The sequence below is a fragment of the Triticum aestivum genome, chromosome 2B (assembly GCF_018294505.1).
Source record: "Triticum aestivum cultivar Chinese Spring chromosome 2B, IWGSC CS RefSeq v2.1, whole genome shotgun sequence".
Classification (NCBI taxonomy): domain Eukaryota; kingdom Viridiplantae; phylum Streptophyta; class Magnoliopsida; order Poales; family Poaceae; genus Triticum; species Triticum aestivum.
The window spans coordinates 181,850,763-181,867,661 of NC_057798.1; the positions used below are offsets into that span (position 1 = coordinate 181,850,763).

Sequence of the window (16,899 nt, forward strand, 5' to 3'; positions counted from 1 at the left end):
CTCCAACTCTATGGACCTAATTAGCTTTGTGCAACAGGCTCAACAGAGATGGCCGTCCTCCAGCAAGTTTCACATTCTATTTGCAGCACTGCAGTTACTTCATGGCATGCCCGGAATGACAGAGTGTTCAATTCTAAGAGATGGCCTCCAGCCTATATAAAACAATACGCAACACAACTCCTTCATTTATGGCATAATAGGAGTCATAAACAGGATGACGCCGACGCTATAGCCGATTGGATACATAGGTTAGATTAGAACATATTGGCCTTCTGTTTTCCACCCCTCTACATGTCTCCATCTTGTCTGGCAGTTTACAGCCAGGGCACCTTGGTGCTAAATATAAGCTTCATGTAATTGACCTTTCGGTCCCCAGGCTTTAGCCTGTTTTGAAATATATAATGTAGAATGATATCTACCTTTCATTTCAAAAAAAAAATCGCGGCAGATTTATAAAAACTACAACTGTGAGCTCATTATGTTCTTTCTTTGCCATGCTTTTTTTTTTAAACTGCTTTCTTTGCCACCCTCCGTCCCATACCAGTGTCAAAAATGTCTTGCATCATGGGAGGGAGTAGTTCTTTGCCATGCTAACTGAACTTCGTAGCGTAACAAAACCCACGGCACGGTATAAGTCTCTACATTAGCGTGTTACACTATCATCTGTGCTCTGCATGTACGTTCTTAGTGACGTGAGTCATACGGCGCACGAGATCGCGACCGACGAGCTTAATTAGACTCGCTTGTCCTCTTCGCCGGCCTTGGCATACACGCCGGAGTCTGTCCTGAGGATGATCTTGGCGTCCTGCGTCACGTAGCACGCCCAGTTCTCCACGTACGAGAGCGGCCCAGTCCTGAGCATCAGCGACCGCGCACCGTCCTCCACGTCGTCGCCGTCGTCGTCGTCGCCGGCATCGTCCGAGCACGCGAGCCTGCGCAAAACACACATAACAGATGGTTAACTAGCTAATTTCTCCGTGTATCTCGAATCTCGGTCAGTTAATGAGCTGGAGTCATGAGCAGGCCATGGGGGAGGAATGGGAGCGTTTACCTCGCTGAGTCGTGCGATGGCGCCCACACGAGGCAGACGGCGCAGAGGAGCGCGAAGGAGATGAGCTGCCACACCGCCGGGATCACCCACGCCACGCGCCACCGCTCGCTCTGGTACCCGTCCGTCGACTTGAAGTGGACCTCGAACGCGATCCAGCCCAGGGACACGGCCACGGCGATCGTCAGCGAGGTTGCCAGCCTCCGGTACGTCTCCAACTTCGCCGTCATCCGTCTAGCCTTGAGCTTGCTGATGGTTCGCGACAGCGCGCTGAATATCCAGCAGATGAACACCGCGTCGAGGGCGGCGACGGTGAGCACGAGGAAGAGCCTCCGCGTCGGCGAGTGGTCGTGGTCGCTCACGGCCCCGACGTGCTCGCTGACCTCGAGGGCCTCGGACGCCGCGAAGAACGTCGCGCCGAGCACGGCCACCCTGGCGCCGGCGCTGGTGCCCCCTCCTAGAGTGGGCCGCACCACGCCGTACCCCTTGGCGACGAGGAGCATCAGCACGCGCGACACCGTGCGGCGCACCGCCCCGGACGTGGCCGCCCAGAAGGTCGTCCCCGCCGGCCGGACTCCGGACTCGCCGAACTCGGCGAGGTCCAAGTACCACGTGGTCACCTCCACCATCCCGAGCGCGATGACGACCGTCACGAAATTCTGGAGCGGCACCACCTCCCGCCAGAACCGGGCGTACCGCAGGAACCAGAACGCGGCGAGGGCGACGAACGCCAGCGACATGACGCCGTAGAACGCCAGAAGGGGGGCCATCCGGCCGGGGAGGTAGCCGTAGCCGCGGCTGTTCTTCCATATGGTCTTGCCCTCCGCAGCCACGTCGAGGGACGCGTCGCAGTGTACGAAGCGGAGGCTGTACATGCCGGTGCGCGCGACGGCGACGGTCTCGTCCGGGAACACCGTCTCGAGGGCGCCCGGCAGGAAGGAGGCGGCGAGCACCTTGGGCCAGCCCGCGGCGGCGGTGCTGTTGGGCGCGCGGTACACTAGCGACCCCTCGGTGCACGCGCCCCGCTTCGCCATGTCCGGCGTGCAACAGAGCGCGCGCGCGCCGCCGGCGACGAAATCAGAGCCCCCGACCGCGCCGCGGTCCGCGGCCTCGAGGATGACCGCCGTGATTGTGACCGTGCGGTTGCCGTCCTTCCCGGCCGCGGCAGCGGACTCCGGCGTCCTCTTAAAGGCGACCTTCTCGAATCTGCACCGACAAACGCCACGCGCGTCACTCCCCAAAAATGGCGATGAGGAAATCAACCGAGACAAGCAACAATTTCTGGCCGCCGCGGTTCAGAAATCAGAAGCACATACCGGATGAAGGAGTCCGCGGCGGGGGAGGCGTAGACGCCCTCGCTGCCGCCATTGAGGACGAAGGCGTTGCCGAGGCCGACGAACCGCTCGCCGGTATAGTCGTGCACCGACGCGTCGGCGCAGAGGAGGATGGCGCAGCACAAGGCGGACGCCAGCAGGTGGACGAGCCTCGCGGAGGAAGACCCTGGCATTGGCATCGAGGAGAAGAGCTTCGATTCTTGCGTGTGGCAGCGTGCTCGTGGAGTTTACTAGTACTAGAGCATTGAGTACGATCTCGATCAGTGATGTGGAGTGGAGTGGAAGAAGAACGGAACGGAAGCGACGACTTTGACGTGGAGATCGGCCGGACAAATGTTAGGTCCACACCCCCAAACCCTCTTCACCGGCAGCATCAGGGAACTGTGGAAGAGTGGGGTGCAATTAGGCAAGCATGCACGACAAATCGAACAGAAAGTGAGGGAAACCAAATTTGGGGGCGGATTATTAAATGGACTATATATAAACATAGGCCTTTTTTATAGAAAATTTGGATCTATTCAGCAATCATGGTAGTACAGAGAACACTAGAGGTAATAAAAATTATAACCAGTTTCATGGACCACCTAATGATGACTACAGGCACTAGAAGGAGCCGAAGACGCGAAGCCGTCATTGCCCCTCCTTCACCAGATCCGGGCAAATCTTGTTGTAGTAGACAACCGAGAAGTCGTGCCGCGAAGGCCTCAAAGGACCAACGCATCAGAGGAGCAACCATCGCTGATGAAGAGAGTTGTAGATCGAAAAGATCAAACCTGTAATCACATGAACGAATACGAACAAAAACTGAATTCAAATAGATCCATTGAAGACCAGCACCGACCGAATCCCACAAGATCCGACGGAGACACGCCTCGACACATCCTCCGACGACACTATTCGCACCACCGGGACGGGGATAGGAAGTGGGAGACAATATTCCTACCGAGGGACATCGCGAACCCGCACACAGCCCCAACCAAGATATTGAACCTAACAAAAACTAAAACAGGGTCCTTCCTGCAGGCGGGGGAGGGACGGATCAGCGGCAGCGCCGGCGGAAGAAGGAAGGGGGCTTTTCTTATGACGAGGAAAGACGACCATATAAACAAAGGCTCTACAAAAAAGGATTAGTTAGAGTTTTGTCTCTTTATAATTGTCATGGCAAATTAACAATGACAACTTGCATTGGCAAATTAACGACAACAACATAAGCTCTTGTATAAACACCCCCCCCCCCCCCCACTCTTACATTACTCTTCTTGTTTTTTGTCCCATGGCATTTTTTTCTTTTAAAAAACACATGTTGGTTTTTGCCATGTCTAAATTCTTCTAGTTTTTTTTTTGTATAATCCACCTTACAAAACTTTTCTATGTTTTTTTGCTGCATGGCAATTATATTTGAAAGTAATGGCAAATCAGTCTTTAGCTCGATGGCAATTGTAGATATTAGACCATGGCAAATCTGAAATTCTTATTTAGTTTTCCTTCCTTTTCTTAAAGGAATGGCAACCCAGTCTTTAACTCAGTGACGGGAGTGGAGTGGAAGAAGAACCGAAGTGAGAGCATCTATAATCAAACTTAGCAAATTAGGTCCCCTATACACCCGCAGGTGTGTCCACGGACAGCGTCGGACGACCCCTCGTATGGATTGCCGCATATCCACAAACCTCCAATGCAGAGTCTAAAATAAATGCAATCCATGCACATCCATGATACAGATTGTTTGAATTCAATAACTCGAAACAAAGCAAAGCATATCATCGTTCACAATGTACGAGCGTGAAGAATACCTCGCTTGCTAGCTGGATCATTTGCTAGACGTGATCCATGCGGCCTGCTTCGAGACCATCCTTGCGTCCTGCTTTGCCTCCATCCGGGCCGCATGCTCCGCTGTTGCCGTCGGCCACCCTGCCGCTTCGTACTCCCTATGGTCGTTGACCTCCTTCTTCTTCTCCGCAAACGACTTCTTTACATGCTCATCCAAGCGGGTTTCGACTGCCAATATGATTTTCGCATCCTCCTCATCCCATACGAGTTGCAACATCTCCTTCTTAAGCTCAATCTCTCCAAATGTATTGGCCTTCTCAAGCTCCCTTTTGATCGCCACCCCTTACTTCTCCAACTCGATCTTCTCCATCTCAATTTCCAGCTTCTTCTTTGCCCTCTTTTGGTCCCAATTCATCCTCTACTTTTGCGCATCTGACATGAGTTGTACCTCTCCTCTTTCTTGTTCTCCCTTGACAAAAAATGTCTGTCCATGTGGAGGACATTTTTGTAGCCACGGCCTCACGGGAGGCCCTTGCCTTCTCCCACTTGTTTCCCGTGACTTGTCGGTTATCCTTCGGCACAGTGGATCTTCCATTCTCGACGACAATATCTTCCTCTTCATCGTCCAACCCAATTGATTGGTGGGAGCCTGAGTCATCATTCCTCTTCTTGCCGGCCTTGAGATCGACCACAAATTCCGGTCGCGACGGAAGGGACAGCTGCTCGTCCATGTCCGCATCCCTGCAACGCCGCCGCTTCCCTCTCTCGCTGCCGGTGTCGCCGATTCCTCCAGACGATGTTCTCCGGCTTGCACGAGGAAGCCGAGGACGGGACGCCGACGAACGAGGCGGATGGAGCCTTTATCGCGGCAGTCAGGGACGGGCTGGACGGCATCTTGGGCGACGGATCGGGACCAGTGATGAGAATGAGGAGCAAGGGTGGCAGACAACGGGGGTTCGGACGTGGGAAAGGTAGGAGGGAGGAGGGAGGAGGAAGAAATGTTTGGTAGGTTTGACGCAAATTGTGGTGGGGTAGGGTTGTCGGGTCCGACGTGACGGACGTGCCTGGACGCTTCGATATTCGCCTCATATTTGAACTGGATATGAGAGGTGTCGGTCAATCCGGACGTTTGAGTCCCATTTAAAAAGCCCGTTTGGGTCGCATTTTTGTATCAGTCAGCGCCCATGCCGTCCGCCTGGGTTTTTGAGACGGGTTTAGGGCACCCGACTATAGATGATCTGGCGACTTTGACGTCGAGATCGGCCGGATGAAATGTTAGGTCCATCCCCAAACCCTCTTGACCGGCAGCACGAGGAAACTGTGGCAGAGTACGCAAGCACGCACGGCAAACCGAACAGGAAGTGAGGGGAACCAAATTTGGGGGAAATAGGGAAAGACAATTGTGATATTGCTCAGCGTCGCCTGACTGGCTGATTGTACATTACACTCTAAACTCTAAAAGTGGATTTAGACGATGTGATGCCGCTTCACGTCCACATCATCCACATAAATAAAAGCAAGTAAAAAAGTGGATATCGTATTTTGCAATGTGTTTGCTGATCTGAAAAGAAGTTTGTCCTCTTTGTGATAGTCACAAAAATACAAATTTATGAGTTTATCACTGTTTTTGAACCAAAAATATTCGGCCAACTAGCATTTGGTACCCGCTTTTCGCAATTGAAAAAAAAAACCACCTTTTCTTTTCCTTCTTAAAGACTGGGATCATTTAGAGTAGAATCCAACGTGATTGACTGATCGTGTCCATAATCCACTCCGGTGACCGGGCTCAGATGAGCCCGGCTAACAGTACCGCGATTAAAAATAGAAAAAATATCAAAAAATATTCAAAAAAGGTGTTGGGAAAATGTTTGAGTGCATGATGTCCGTGCAAAATTTTATCCCATTTGAACATCTGTGGAGCTCGTGGCAAAAAAGAGAAATTCGCCCCGAACAGTGCATGAACAGTAACCATACTCACATAGCCGATTTTTTTCTTTTTTGTCACGCGCTCGTCGAATGTCCAAACTCCACTAAATTTTGCACGAACATCATGTACACAAGCATCTTGCTTGGTAATTTTTTTGGGATTTTTTCTAATTTTTGTGATTTTTTTTATTATGCTCGGGCTCATTTGAGCCCGGGTGCTGAAACGCTGCACTCTGACTGTGTATATTTTTCTTGTGTTAGGGAGGCCAAAACAGAGCGAGAGCAAACTTTTGGCAACTATAAGGTGAATAAAGAATTCAAAGAAAACTATAAAGCGAATAAGCGCCACTCTTGGAGTAGATCGAGACGGCCTCGGGGGAGGATATATCAACATGATTATTATATTTGTTTATTGGCGCCCGTGCTAATTACATTATCAAGCTGAGCAAGTGTGTATGTACAAGCACAAAATGGAAGAAGTCTAACTGTCAAGTTTCATATATATTTGCAGTAAAGATGTTTGTTTAATCATAATATAGTATCATTCACATTGAAAAATCATAATATAATATAACTCTCTATTGATGTTACGTGAACGCCGATTGCATAACAATTCACCTTTAAGGGCCTAGAGAAGAGCAGTGTATCATAATAAGTTTAAGACAAGAGGCCGGAGTGACAGAAATTAACATTCTCCGAGTTTATGAATTATGACATGAGGGGTAAATATGATTTAGGTGTTTACCTTAATAAATCATTAAACTTCGTTAACAAGCCGAGAATGGCTGGGGCAAACTCCAGCGCTGGAGGAAGAAGACAACACGTGCAACCCTAACCTTTAAATATGAGAGGACGAGATGTGGTACAAGTGTACACACTTGTACTCACATTTACAAATAAGGTTGATTCTGAGTACCAAGACAATGGAACAAAAAACGAGGCGTGATGGAGCTGGATCCCGTAGATCTTAGAAGACCTTAGAGGAAGGGGTGGATAGGAAAACCCAACCCCGGAGAAGGAAGGGGACGAAACACACCTGCTCGTCACCATGTGGCGTTGGTAAATTATCATTGAGCACCCTGTCGTCAAAAGAAACCAACCTCAGACGAATCGGCGTGAAACCTGAGTAGGCGAGATACCCACTGTCTCTAGGCGGTTCAGTTTCCCTTGAGCCACTGAACATCTTTGCCACTCTCCCTTGAGGGGACCGGCGGGACGGGTGGATGAGCTGGGGATGTTCTCCAATGGGTTGAGCTTTCGGAGCAGCAATGGAGGGGAAAAGAGGATAATATCCGCAAGGAAGAAGGCAAAGATGGAAAGGATGTAAAATCTTTCGTGTGTGGTCTTCACGTTATATGTGGAGAAAAGCTCAGTTGTGGGGTAAAGGGATGCTTGAGTCCCGCAAAGATAAAGTCGTGTGTTTCCCAGGTGTTGTGCCTTGCACATACACGGGGATCGAGAACGGACCTTGGTGCTACTAATAAAGTGGAATTCGGGGCCCACTGCAACTCTTTTGATTGGACATATCAGTGGTGGGGACCGAGGTATTGGTATCTCCGAAAACTATTCAAACATTGCCCATAACCGGTGCTCGAGATACTTAGCCTATAAGGCATCTACCTCGACACGTAAGTTCTCAAACGCCTGATGACCCACAAGTATAGGGGATCAATCGTAGTCCTTTCGATAAGTAAGAGTGTCAAACCCAACGAGAAGTAGAAGGAAATGACATGTGGTTTTCAAAAAGATTCTCTGCAGATACTGAAAGTAGCGGTGATAGATAGTTTTGTAGCAACTTGATTCGTAACAAGTAACAAGTAACAAGAGTAACAAAGGTGCAGCAAGGTAGCCCCCTCCTTTTTACAGCAAAGGACAAGCCGAAAGTACTTCTTATATTGAGCAAAGCGTTCTCGAGGACACATGAGATTCTCGTATAGTCACGTTCATCATGTATAGTTGATTCACATTCACTATTTATAACTTGATATGTGGGTGGACCGGTGCTAGGGTGTCGTTCCTACTTGAACAAGCAACCCTCTTATGGTTACCCCCTCTCACAAGCATCCGCAACTATCAAAGAATGATTAAGATAAATCTAACCATAGCATGGAAAATATGGATCCAAATCAGCCCCTTACGGAATAATGCATAAACTAGGGTTTAAGCTTCTGTCACTCTCGCAACCCATCATCTACTTATTACTCCATAATACCTTCCCTTAGACCCAAGTATGGTGAAGTGTCATATAGTCGACGTTCACATGACACCACTAAAGGAAGAACAACATACATGTCATCAAAATATTGAACGAATACAAACTTCACATGATTACTTATAACAAGACTTCTCCTCAAGAACAAAAGTAAATACTTGCAAATCATATTCATGTTGAAGATCAGAGGTGTATTGAATATGGTTGAGGATCTGAGCATATAATCTTCCGCCAAATAAACCAACTAGCATCAACTACAAGATGTATTCAACACTGCTAGCAACCCACATGTACCAATTTGAGGTTTTGGGACAAAAATTGGATACAAGAGATGAACTAGGGTTTGAGAGGAGATGGTGTTGGTGAAGATGTTGATGAAGATTGGTCCTCCCACGATGAGAGGATCGTTGGTCATGTTGATGACTTCGATTTTCCCCTCCCGGAGGGAAGTATCCCAGCGGAATCACTCCGCCAAAGAGAAAAAATACTCCTTCCCAGGTTCCGCCTCGAGATGGCGGCGATTCGTCCCGGAAGTCTTCCTTTTTGTAGGGAAAATAGCATCATATAGGAGAAGATGGGCCCTGGAGGCCTGCTGGTGGGGTCACGAGCTCACCCGGTGCGCCCCAGGGGGCGCCACTTGAGCTCGTGACTCTCTGGTGGGTACCCACCCGGTATTTCTTCCGCCAACATTTTTAATTAATTCAAAAATATATATTCATACATTTTCAGGTCATTTGGAGCTCTGGAGGATATTCATCTCTATTGTAGCCTTTTCAAGTCCAGGATTCCAGCTGCCGGCAATCGCCCTCTTCATGTGAACTTGTAAAATAAGAGAGAAAAGGCATTATAATTGCTTCATAAAGTGAAATAATAACTAAAACATTTTAAATAACAGTAGAAAACATGATGCAAAATGGACGTATCATGCCCCATCTTCGGACTAGATCACGAGGAAAATGAAAATATAATCATATGTCAAATCAGTTTGGCTACTTCTAGATACTTCTGTTGTGGTCTAGTATTTCTTTTCTTTTCTTTACCCTACCCGTTGTTTCTAGAGTTCTCTAGTTATAAGTAGCTGTGAGTAGAATGGTGAATCCTAAATAATGTTTTCTGGAGTGTTCCAACTATAAGTAGAAGAAGCATGTGAAGGCTTCCCAAAGCCCTATAAATAGAGGTCCTCACATCTACTTTGTACACGGACTATGTACCCACTACCTATAATGGAACTTGTTGTTCTTATCTAAGATCTTGGGATAGATCTTGTGCTCTAGGAGTTTAGGATTGAACTTGCCATATCGGCCTACAGCCGCCTCTAGAGCGATATCTAGCGCAACACGTTGAAGTTTTTCCTTCAACACTTGTGTTGTACACATTGTAGCAGCAAGGTGAGTTGCTCCTCCACAACCTTTGTCCTGCTTCAGGTGGCATCAGAGCCAAGTTGACCAATACTAGCTCCTATTGTTCTCTTCGAGAGCAAGCTACAACAAGCAATGGAGCAATTGGAGAAGATGATGGATTCTTGATATGTCTCCAATGTATCTATAAATTTTGATTGTTCCATGCTGTTATATTATCATTCTTGGATGTTTTACAATCATTTTTAGTAACTTTATATTATTTTTGGGACTAACCTATTGACATAGCGCCCAGTGCCAGTTGCCGTTTTTGCTTGTTTTTTTACTTTGCAGAATAATAGTACAAATGGATTCCAAACGCAGCAAAACTTTTTGGAGAATTTTTCTGGACCAGAAGACACCTGTTGGTCCAAAGAAGTACTAGAGGGGGGCTCCTAGGGGAGCACAACCAACCTCAGCACGCCTGGGGGGCCCATGCGCGCCCTGGTTGGTTGTGCCCACCTCGGTCGCCACCCGCACCTCTTCTTTGCTCTACAAATACACCGAAAATCCAAAAACCCTAGTGGAGTCGATGAAACACAATTCCAGCCGCTGCAAGTTCCCGAACCTCCAGATCCAATATAGACACCATGACGGAGGGGTTCATCATCCTCATTGGTGCCTCTCCGATGATGCGTGAGTAGTTCATTGTAGACCTACGGATCCGTAGGCAGTAGCTAGATGGCTTCTTCTCTATTTTCGATTGTCAATACAATGGTCTCTTGGAGATCTATTTGATGTAACTCCTTTTGCGGTGTGTTTGTTGGGACTTGGGATCCGATGAACTTTGAGTTTATGATCAAATCTTTATATCCATGAAATTTATTTGAATTTCTTTGATCTCTTATATGCATGATTACTTATAGCCTCGTATTTCTTCTTCGAATCTTTGGTTTAATTAGGATGACTAAATAGATTTTTCTTTCCATGGGAAGAGGTGCTTTGCGATGGGTTCGATTGTACGGTGTTATTTCCCAGTGACAGAAGGGGCAGTAAGACACGTATGTATCGTTGCTATTAAGGTAACAAGATGGGGGCTATTCCTACATGAATAGATCTCGTCTACATCATGTCATCGTTCTTAATGCATTACTCTGTTTCTCCATGAACTTAATACACTAGATGCATGTTGGATAATGGTCGATGTGTGGAGTAATAGTAGTAGATGCAGGCAGGAGTCGGTCTACTAATCTTGGATGTGATGCCTATATAATGATCATTGCCTGGATACCGTCATAATTATTTGAGGTTCAATCAATTGCCCAACAGTAATTTGTTTACCCACCGTATGCTATTTTATCAAGAGAAGCCACTAGTGAAATCTACGCCCCCAGGTTTATTTTCTCATCATATATTTTCAGATCTATATTGCTATTTGCCTTTTTATTTATTTGCATCTTTTATTTTCAGATCTATATTACCAAAAACTCAAAATACCTCACTGAATTTTATTTGCCTTTATTTTATTTGCATCTAACAATCTATCACTTTACCAAAAAAATCCCGAGAGGGATTGACAACCCCTGTTTCGCGTCTGGTTGCAAGTATTTGTTCTTTGTGTGCAGGTACCGTTTACGTAGTGCTGCTTGGTTCTCCTACTGGTTTGATAACCTTGGTTTCATAAATGAGGGATCTACCTACCTTAGTTGTACTGCATCATCCCTTACTCTTTGGGGAAAATACTGACGCGGATACAAGACATCAAAAAAGGGAGGATCAAAGATCTGGCGCAATTACCGGGGAGACATCATCAACATCTATCAGGTTCCTAATCACAAATCTCATCTCCTTGCAATTACATTATTTGCCTTTTTTCCCTCGTTTTCATCTCCCCCACTTCACAAAAATTTGCCGTTTTATTCACCTTCTTTTTTGTTTGCCTTTTTCTCGTTCGATCTTTTGTTTTCTCGTGTTGCCATGTGTCTTCTATTTGCTTGCATCTTTGCTCTCTAAAGATCTATTGATATGGATTCTCATCCACTTGCTAATCTCTGTAAAAGATCAAATTATGAGGAACCAATTTCTAGTGAGTTTAGTGCACTAGATTATATTTATGAAGTTTTGCTTGAAATTCATGAATCTGAAAATTGTGATGAAGTGCTAAAAGAGGAAATTTATGAAGTGATTCACGATAGCTCCTTGAATGAAAAGCATGATTGCAATGGTGTTATTATAAATTCTATTAATGTCAATTGTGCTATTAATATGCAAAACCCCAAGCTTGTGGATGCTAATTTTGATATGTCAACTACTTATTGCAATGATCATGATTGGGGTGATTCTTCTTATGATCTTGAAAATTTATTGAAGTCTCATGATGAATATGATATTGATATTAATGCTTGCAGTAATATTGAAAGTGGGTTTGGAAGAGCATCAACTTTAGGTAAAAATAATCCCACACATTTGGAGAGTGTTCAATCTTATGATTTTTTTTATGAAAGTGGGTTTGGAGAGGTCATGACTTTAGTTGATGTTAATCCCACTATCTTTGAAGATTATAGGACTTTTATGCATGTGGATCATGAAGTGAAAATTTTATATGATAGCTATATTGTTCAATTTGATTATGATCCCACATTTAATTATTATGGGAGAGGAAAATATTATGGTAGAAATTTTCATGTTACTAAATTATCTCTCGTTATGTTGAGATTGCTATTGTTTCTTTCTTCTTCCTTGTATATGCTAGTTTTTGCTTGCCTTGATAATTTGTTTTCTTAGAAAATGCCTATGCATAGGAAGTATGTTAGACTTAAATATGTTTCTCACATGTTTTGTGATGCTCTCTTTGTGATTCAATTCTTGTCCTTCATGTGAGCATCAGTAAAATTATCAATGCCTAGCTAGGGGCGTAAAACGATAGCGCTTGTTGGGAGGCAACCCAATGAATAAAATTTATTTTTGCCTTTTTCTTTATGTTCTCGAGTGTTTGCACAATTATGCTACTTTTATGATTGTTTTTTTAAGTTTTAATTAGTTTTTATGCCAAGCTAAGCCTTTGGGATCATGTTGGGTGATAGTTGATTCGATCTTGTTGAAGAATAGAAACTTTTACACTCAGCAAAATAATTTTCATAAATCACAGAAAAGTGCTTTTGTTATGAATTTTTTATATAAGATTGATATACAAAATCCCCACATTGTCCTAATCTTTTAAAAAAATTGGAGTTACAGAAGTATACAAAGTTTTCAGATTGCTACACACTGTTCTGTTTTTGACAGATTCTGTTTTCTTTGTGTTGTGTGCTTATTTTGATGAATCTATGGTTTCTATCGGGGGCTATAAGCCATGGTAAAGTTAAAATACAGTAGGTATAATGCAATAATAAAATATGAATGGGTTTGCAATAGTACTTAGAGTGGTGAATTGCTATGTTATACTAACGGATCTCACGAAGGTTTTGTTAAGTTTTGTGTGATTAAAGTTTTCAAGTTTTGGGTGAGATCACGATGGATGAAGGAATAAGGAGAAGCAAGAGCCTAAGCTTGGGGATTCCCTATGGAACCCTAAGATAATATTCAAGGATGAACAAGCAACTAAGCTTGGCCCTCTTTCTTCTAATGACCATCGGTATTTTACTTGGAGCTATATTTTTATTCGTTGCATATCATGAGTTTTGCTTGGAGCGTCTTGTACTATATGAGTCTTTGCTTGTTTTGCTTTTTAGTTTGTCACAAGTATCCTTGCTGGACACTCCTATTTGAGAGATCCAAAACTATGATTTGATTTGTTATAATTGCTCTATGCTTCACTTGAACTTTTTTGAGCTATGGAATTGCTCTAGTGCTTCACTTATATCTTTTTTAGCACAGTGTACTTTAATATTTTTGAAGAAATTCTCTCATGCTTCACTTATATTATTTTGATAGATGAAAATCTTTATGCTCATGATCTTCACTTAAATTTGTTTGAGCTTGTCAAAAAGCAATTGCAACATATGAAATTAGTCCAAAGTGATAGATATTCAAGAGGGATATAATAAAAACTTTCATGAAAATCATTGGACAAAATAAACTTGATTCTTTGTAATAGTTTTGACATATGATGATAGTAATATGTGAGTCATGTTGATGAGTAATTATGCTTTAGTAAGAATATTGATGTTAAGGTTTGTGATTCCCTATGCAAGCACGAAAGGCAATAGTTATGCAATGAAATTACATCCTACTTGTGGTGCATTATTTGGTGTTAGTTATGCTTAATGCCCGGTTATGTGATTTTTCGTTTCATGGTTGGTTGCTTCTCAATCTTTTTGCTAGCGTTCACTTGTACTAAGCAGAAATACAACTTGTGCATCCAAAGTCCTTAAAACTAGTTTTGCCACATGAGTCGTACCTATATGCGGTATTCATGTGCTGTTCTAAGCAAATTTGTATGTGCCATCTCTAAATTTTCAAAATAATTTCCTTTTTGTGTGCTCGTACCGCTCATGAAGCGGCAGGGGGTGGCCAATATTTTCCATGTTAGATTTTTTATTCTCAAGATGAGTGTTTATTCACTTGTCATTGCACGAGAGTACGACAAAGGTATGAGTCCACCATACCAACCTATATGCGGTATTCCTGTGTCGTTCTAAGCAAATTTGTATGTGCCATTGATACGTCTCCAACGTATCTATAATTTTTGATTGTTCCATGCTATTATATTACCCGTTTTGGATGTTTATGGGCTTTACTTTACACTTTTATGTCATTTTTGGGACTGACCTACTAACCGGAGGCCCAGCCCGAATTGCTGTTTTTTGCCTATTTCAGTGTTTCGAAGAAGGAATATCAAACGGGGTCCAAAAGGAATGAAACCTTTGGGAGCGATCTTTTTGGAACAAACGTGATCCAGAAGACTTGGGGTGGAAGTCAAGAAATGAAAGAGGTGGGCACGAGGGTGGAGGGCGCCCCCCCTACTGGGTGCGCCCCCTGTCTCATGGGCCCCTTGGGCGTCCACCGACCTACTTCTTCCCCCTATATATACCCATGTACCCCGAGAACATCATAAGCGACCATGAAAAACTATTTCCACCACCGTAACCTTCTGTATCCGCGAGATCCCATCTTGGAGCCTTCGCCGGCGCTCCGCCGGAGGGGGAATCAACCATAGAGGGCTTCTACATCAACACCATAGCCTCTCCATGAGTTGTGAGTAGTTTACCACAGACCATCGGGTCCATAGTTATTAGCTAGATGGCTTCTTCTCTCTCTTTGAATCCCAATACCATGTTCTCCTCGATATTCTTGGAGATCTATTCGATGTAACTCTTTTTGCGGTGTGTTTGTCGAGATCCGATGAATTGTGGGTTTATGATCAAGTTTATCTCTGAGAAATATTTGAATCTCCTCTGACTTCTTTTATGTGTGATTAAGTTGTCTTTGCAAGTCTCTTCGAATTATCAGTTTGGTTTGGCCTACTAGATTGATCTTTCTTGCAATGGGAGAAGTGCTTAGCTTTGGGTTCAATCTTGCAGTGTCCTTTCCCAGTGACAGCAGGGGCAGCAAGGCACATATTGTATTGTTGACATCGAGGATAAAAAGATTGGGTTTATATCATATTGCATGAGTTTATCCCTCTACATCATGTCATCTTTCTTAATGCGTTACTCTGTTCTTTATGAACTTAATACTCTAGATGCATGCTGGATAGCGGTCAATGTGTGGAGTAATAGTAGTAGATGCAGGCAGGAGTCGGTCTACTTGTAACGGACGTGATGCCTATATACATGATTATGCCTAGATAATCTCATAATTATAGCCTAGATAATCTCATAATTACTCGCTTTTCTATCAATTGCTCGACAATAATTTGTTCACCCACCATAATACTTATGTTATCTTGAGAGAAGCCACTAGTGAAACATATGGCCCCCGGCTCTATCTTTTATCATATAAGCTTTCAATCTGCTTTTATTTGCATCTTTACTTTTCCAATCTATATTATAAAATACCAAAAATATATTTATCTTATCATATTATCTCTATCAGATCTCATTTTCGCAAGTGGTCGTGAAGGGATTGAGAACCCCTTTATTGCGTTGGTTTCGAGTTCTTGTTTGTTTGTGTAGGTGCGTGGGACTTTTGAGGAGCCTCCTACTGGATTGATACCTTGGTTCTCAAAAATTGAGGGAAATACTTACGTTACTATTGCTGCATCACCCTTTCCTCTTCAAGGAAAACCAACGCAAGCTCAAGACGTAGCAAGAAGGATTTCTAGCGCCATTGCCAGGGAGGTCTTCGCTCAAGTCAAGACATACCAAGTACCCATCACAAACTCATCTCCCCCGTGTTTACATTATTTGCCATTTTCCTCTCGTTTTCCTCTCCCCCACTTCACCCTTGCCGTTTTATTAGCCCTCTCTTTCGCTTGTCTGCTTGTGTGCCTGTTTGCCCTTATGGCTTTGCCTAAGAACACCGACCTTCATCTTAGAAGGTTGGAAGAGATTGAATCAAACGTTAGAAGTTTTATGACTTTACAATTTGAGCATAATAATTTCTTCAGAAAATAGCTTAAAGAACACAAAAAATTTATGGGGTTTATGAACAAAGAGCTTGATGATATGTCTGAAGAATTTTATGGTTTGAACTCTCAAATTACTCGGCTTGAAAATTCTATAGCCCAAATTTCTGATAAGCAAGCTACCTTAGTCAATAAGATGGCTGCCAAACCAGAAAAGTTAGATGAAAATAATGATGAAGATCTTAAAGTTATTGATGTTTCCCCTATTAGATCTTTTTTTTGCAATATGAATCTTAATAATGATGGGACTGGAGATGAGTCAACTTTAGTTAAAAGGCGTCCCAATGATTCGGAGTTTTTAGATCTTGATGCTAAATTTGGTAAAAGTGGGATTGGAGAGGTCAAGACTTTAAATAGCATTGAACCCACTATCTTGGATTTCAAGGAATTTAATTATGATAATTGTTCTTTAGAAGATTGTATTTCCTTGTTGCAATCCGTTGTGAATTCTCCTCATGCTTATAGTCAAAATAAAGCTTTTACCAAACATATTGTTGATGCCTTGATGCAATCTTTTGATGAAAAACTTAATTTAGAAGTTTCTATACCTAGAAAACTTTATGATGAGTGGGAACCTACTATAAAGATTAAAATTAAAGATCATGAGTGTTATGCTTTATGTGATTTGGGTGCTATCGTTTCCACGATTCCGAAAACTTTATGTGATATTCTAGGTTTTCATGATCTTGATGATTGCTCAATTTGCA

The 16,899-nt window shown here is 43.8% G+C and overlaps 1 protein-coding gene across 1 annotated transcript; it reads right to left on the minus strand.

Moving 5' to 3' along the window:
- Positions 1–449: 449 nt before the first annotated feature.
- Positions 450–2,823, minus strand: LOC123040994 (transmembrane protein 87A). Its single transcript, XM_044463694.1, has 3 exons — positions 2,365–2,823; positions 1,052–2,254; positions 450–932 (listed from the first exon to the last, which is right to left on the minus strand). The coding sequence occupies exons 1-3, from the start codon at positions 2,559–2,561 to the stop codon at positions 734–736; spliced, it is 1,599 nt and encodes a 532-aa protein (XP_044319629.1). The 5' UTR covers positions 2,562–2,823; the 3' UTR covers positions 450–733.
- Positions 2,824–16,899: the final 14,076 nt, after the last annotated feature.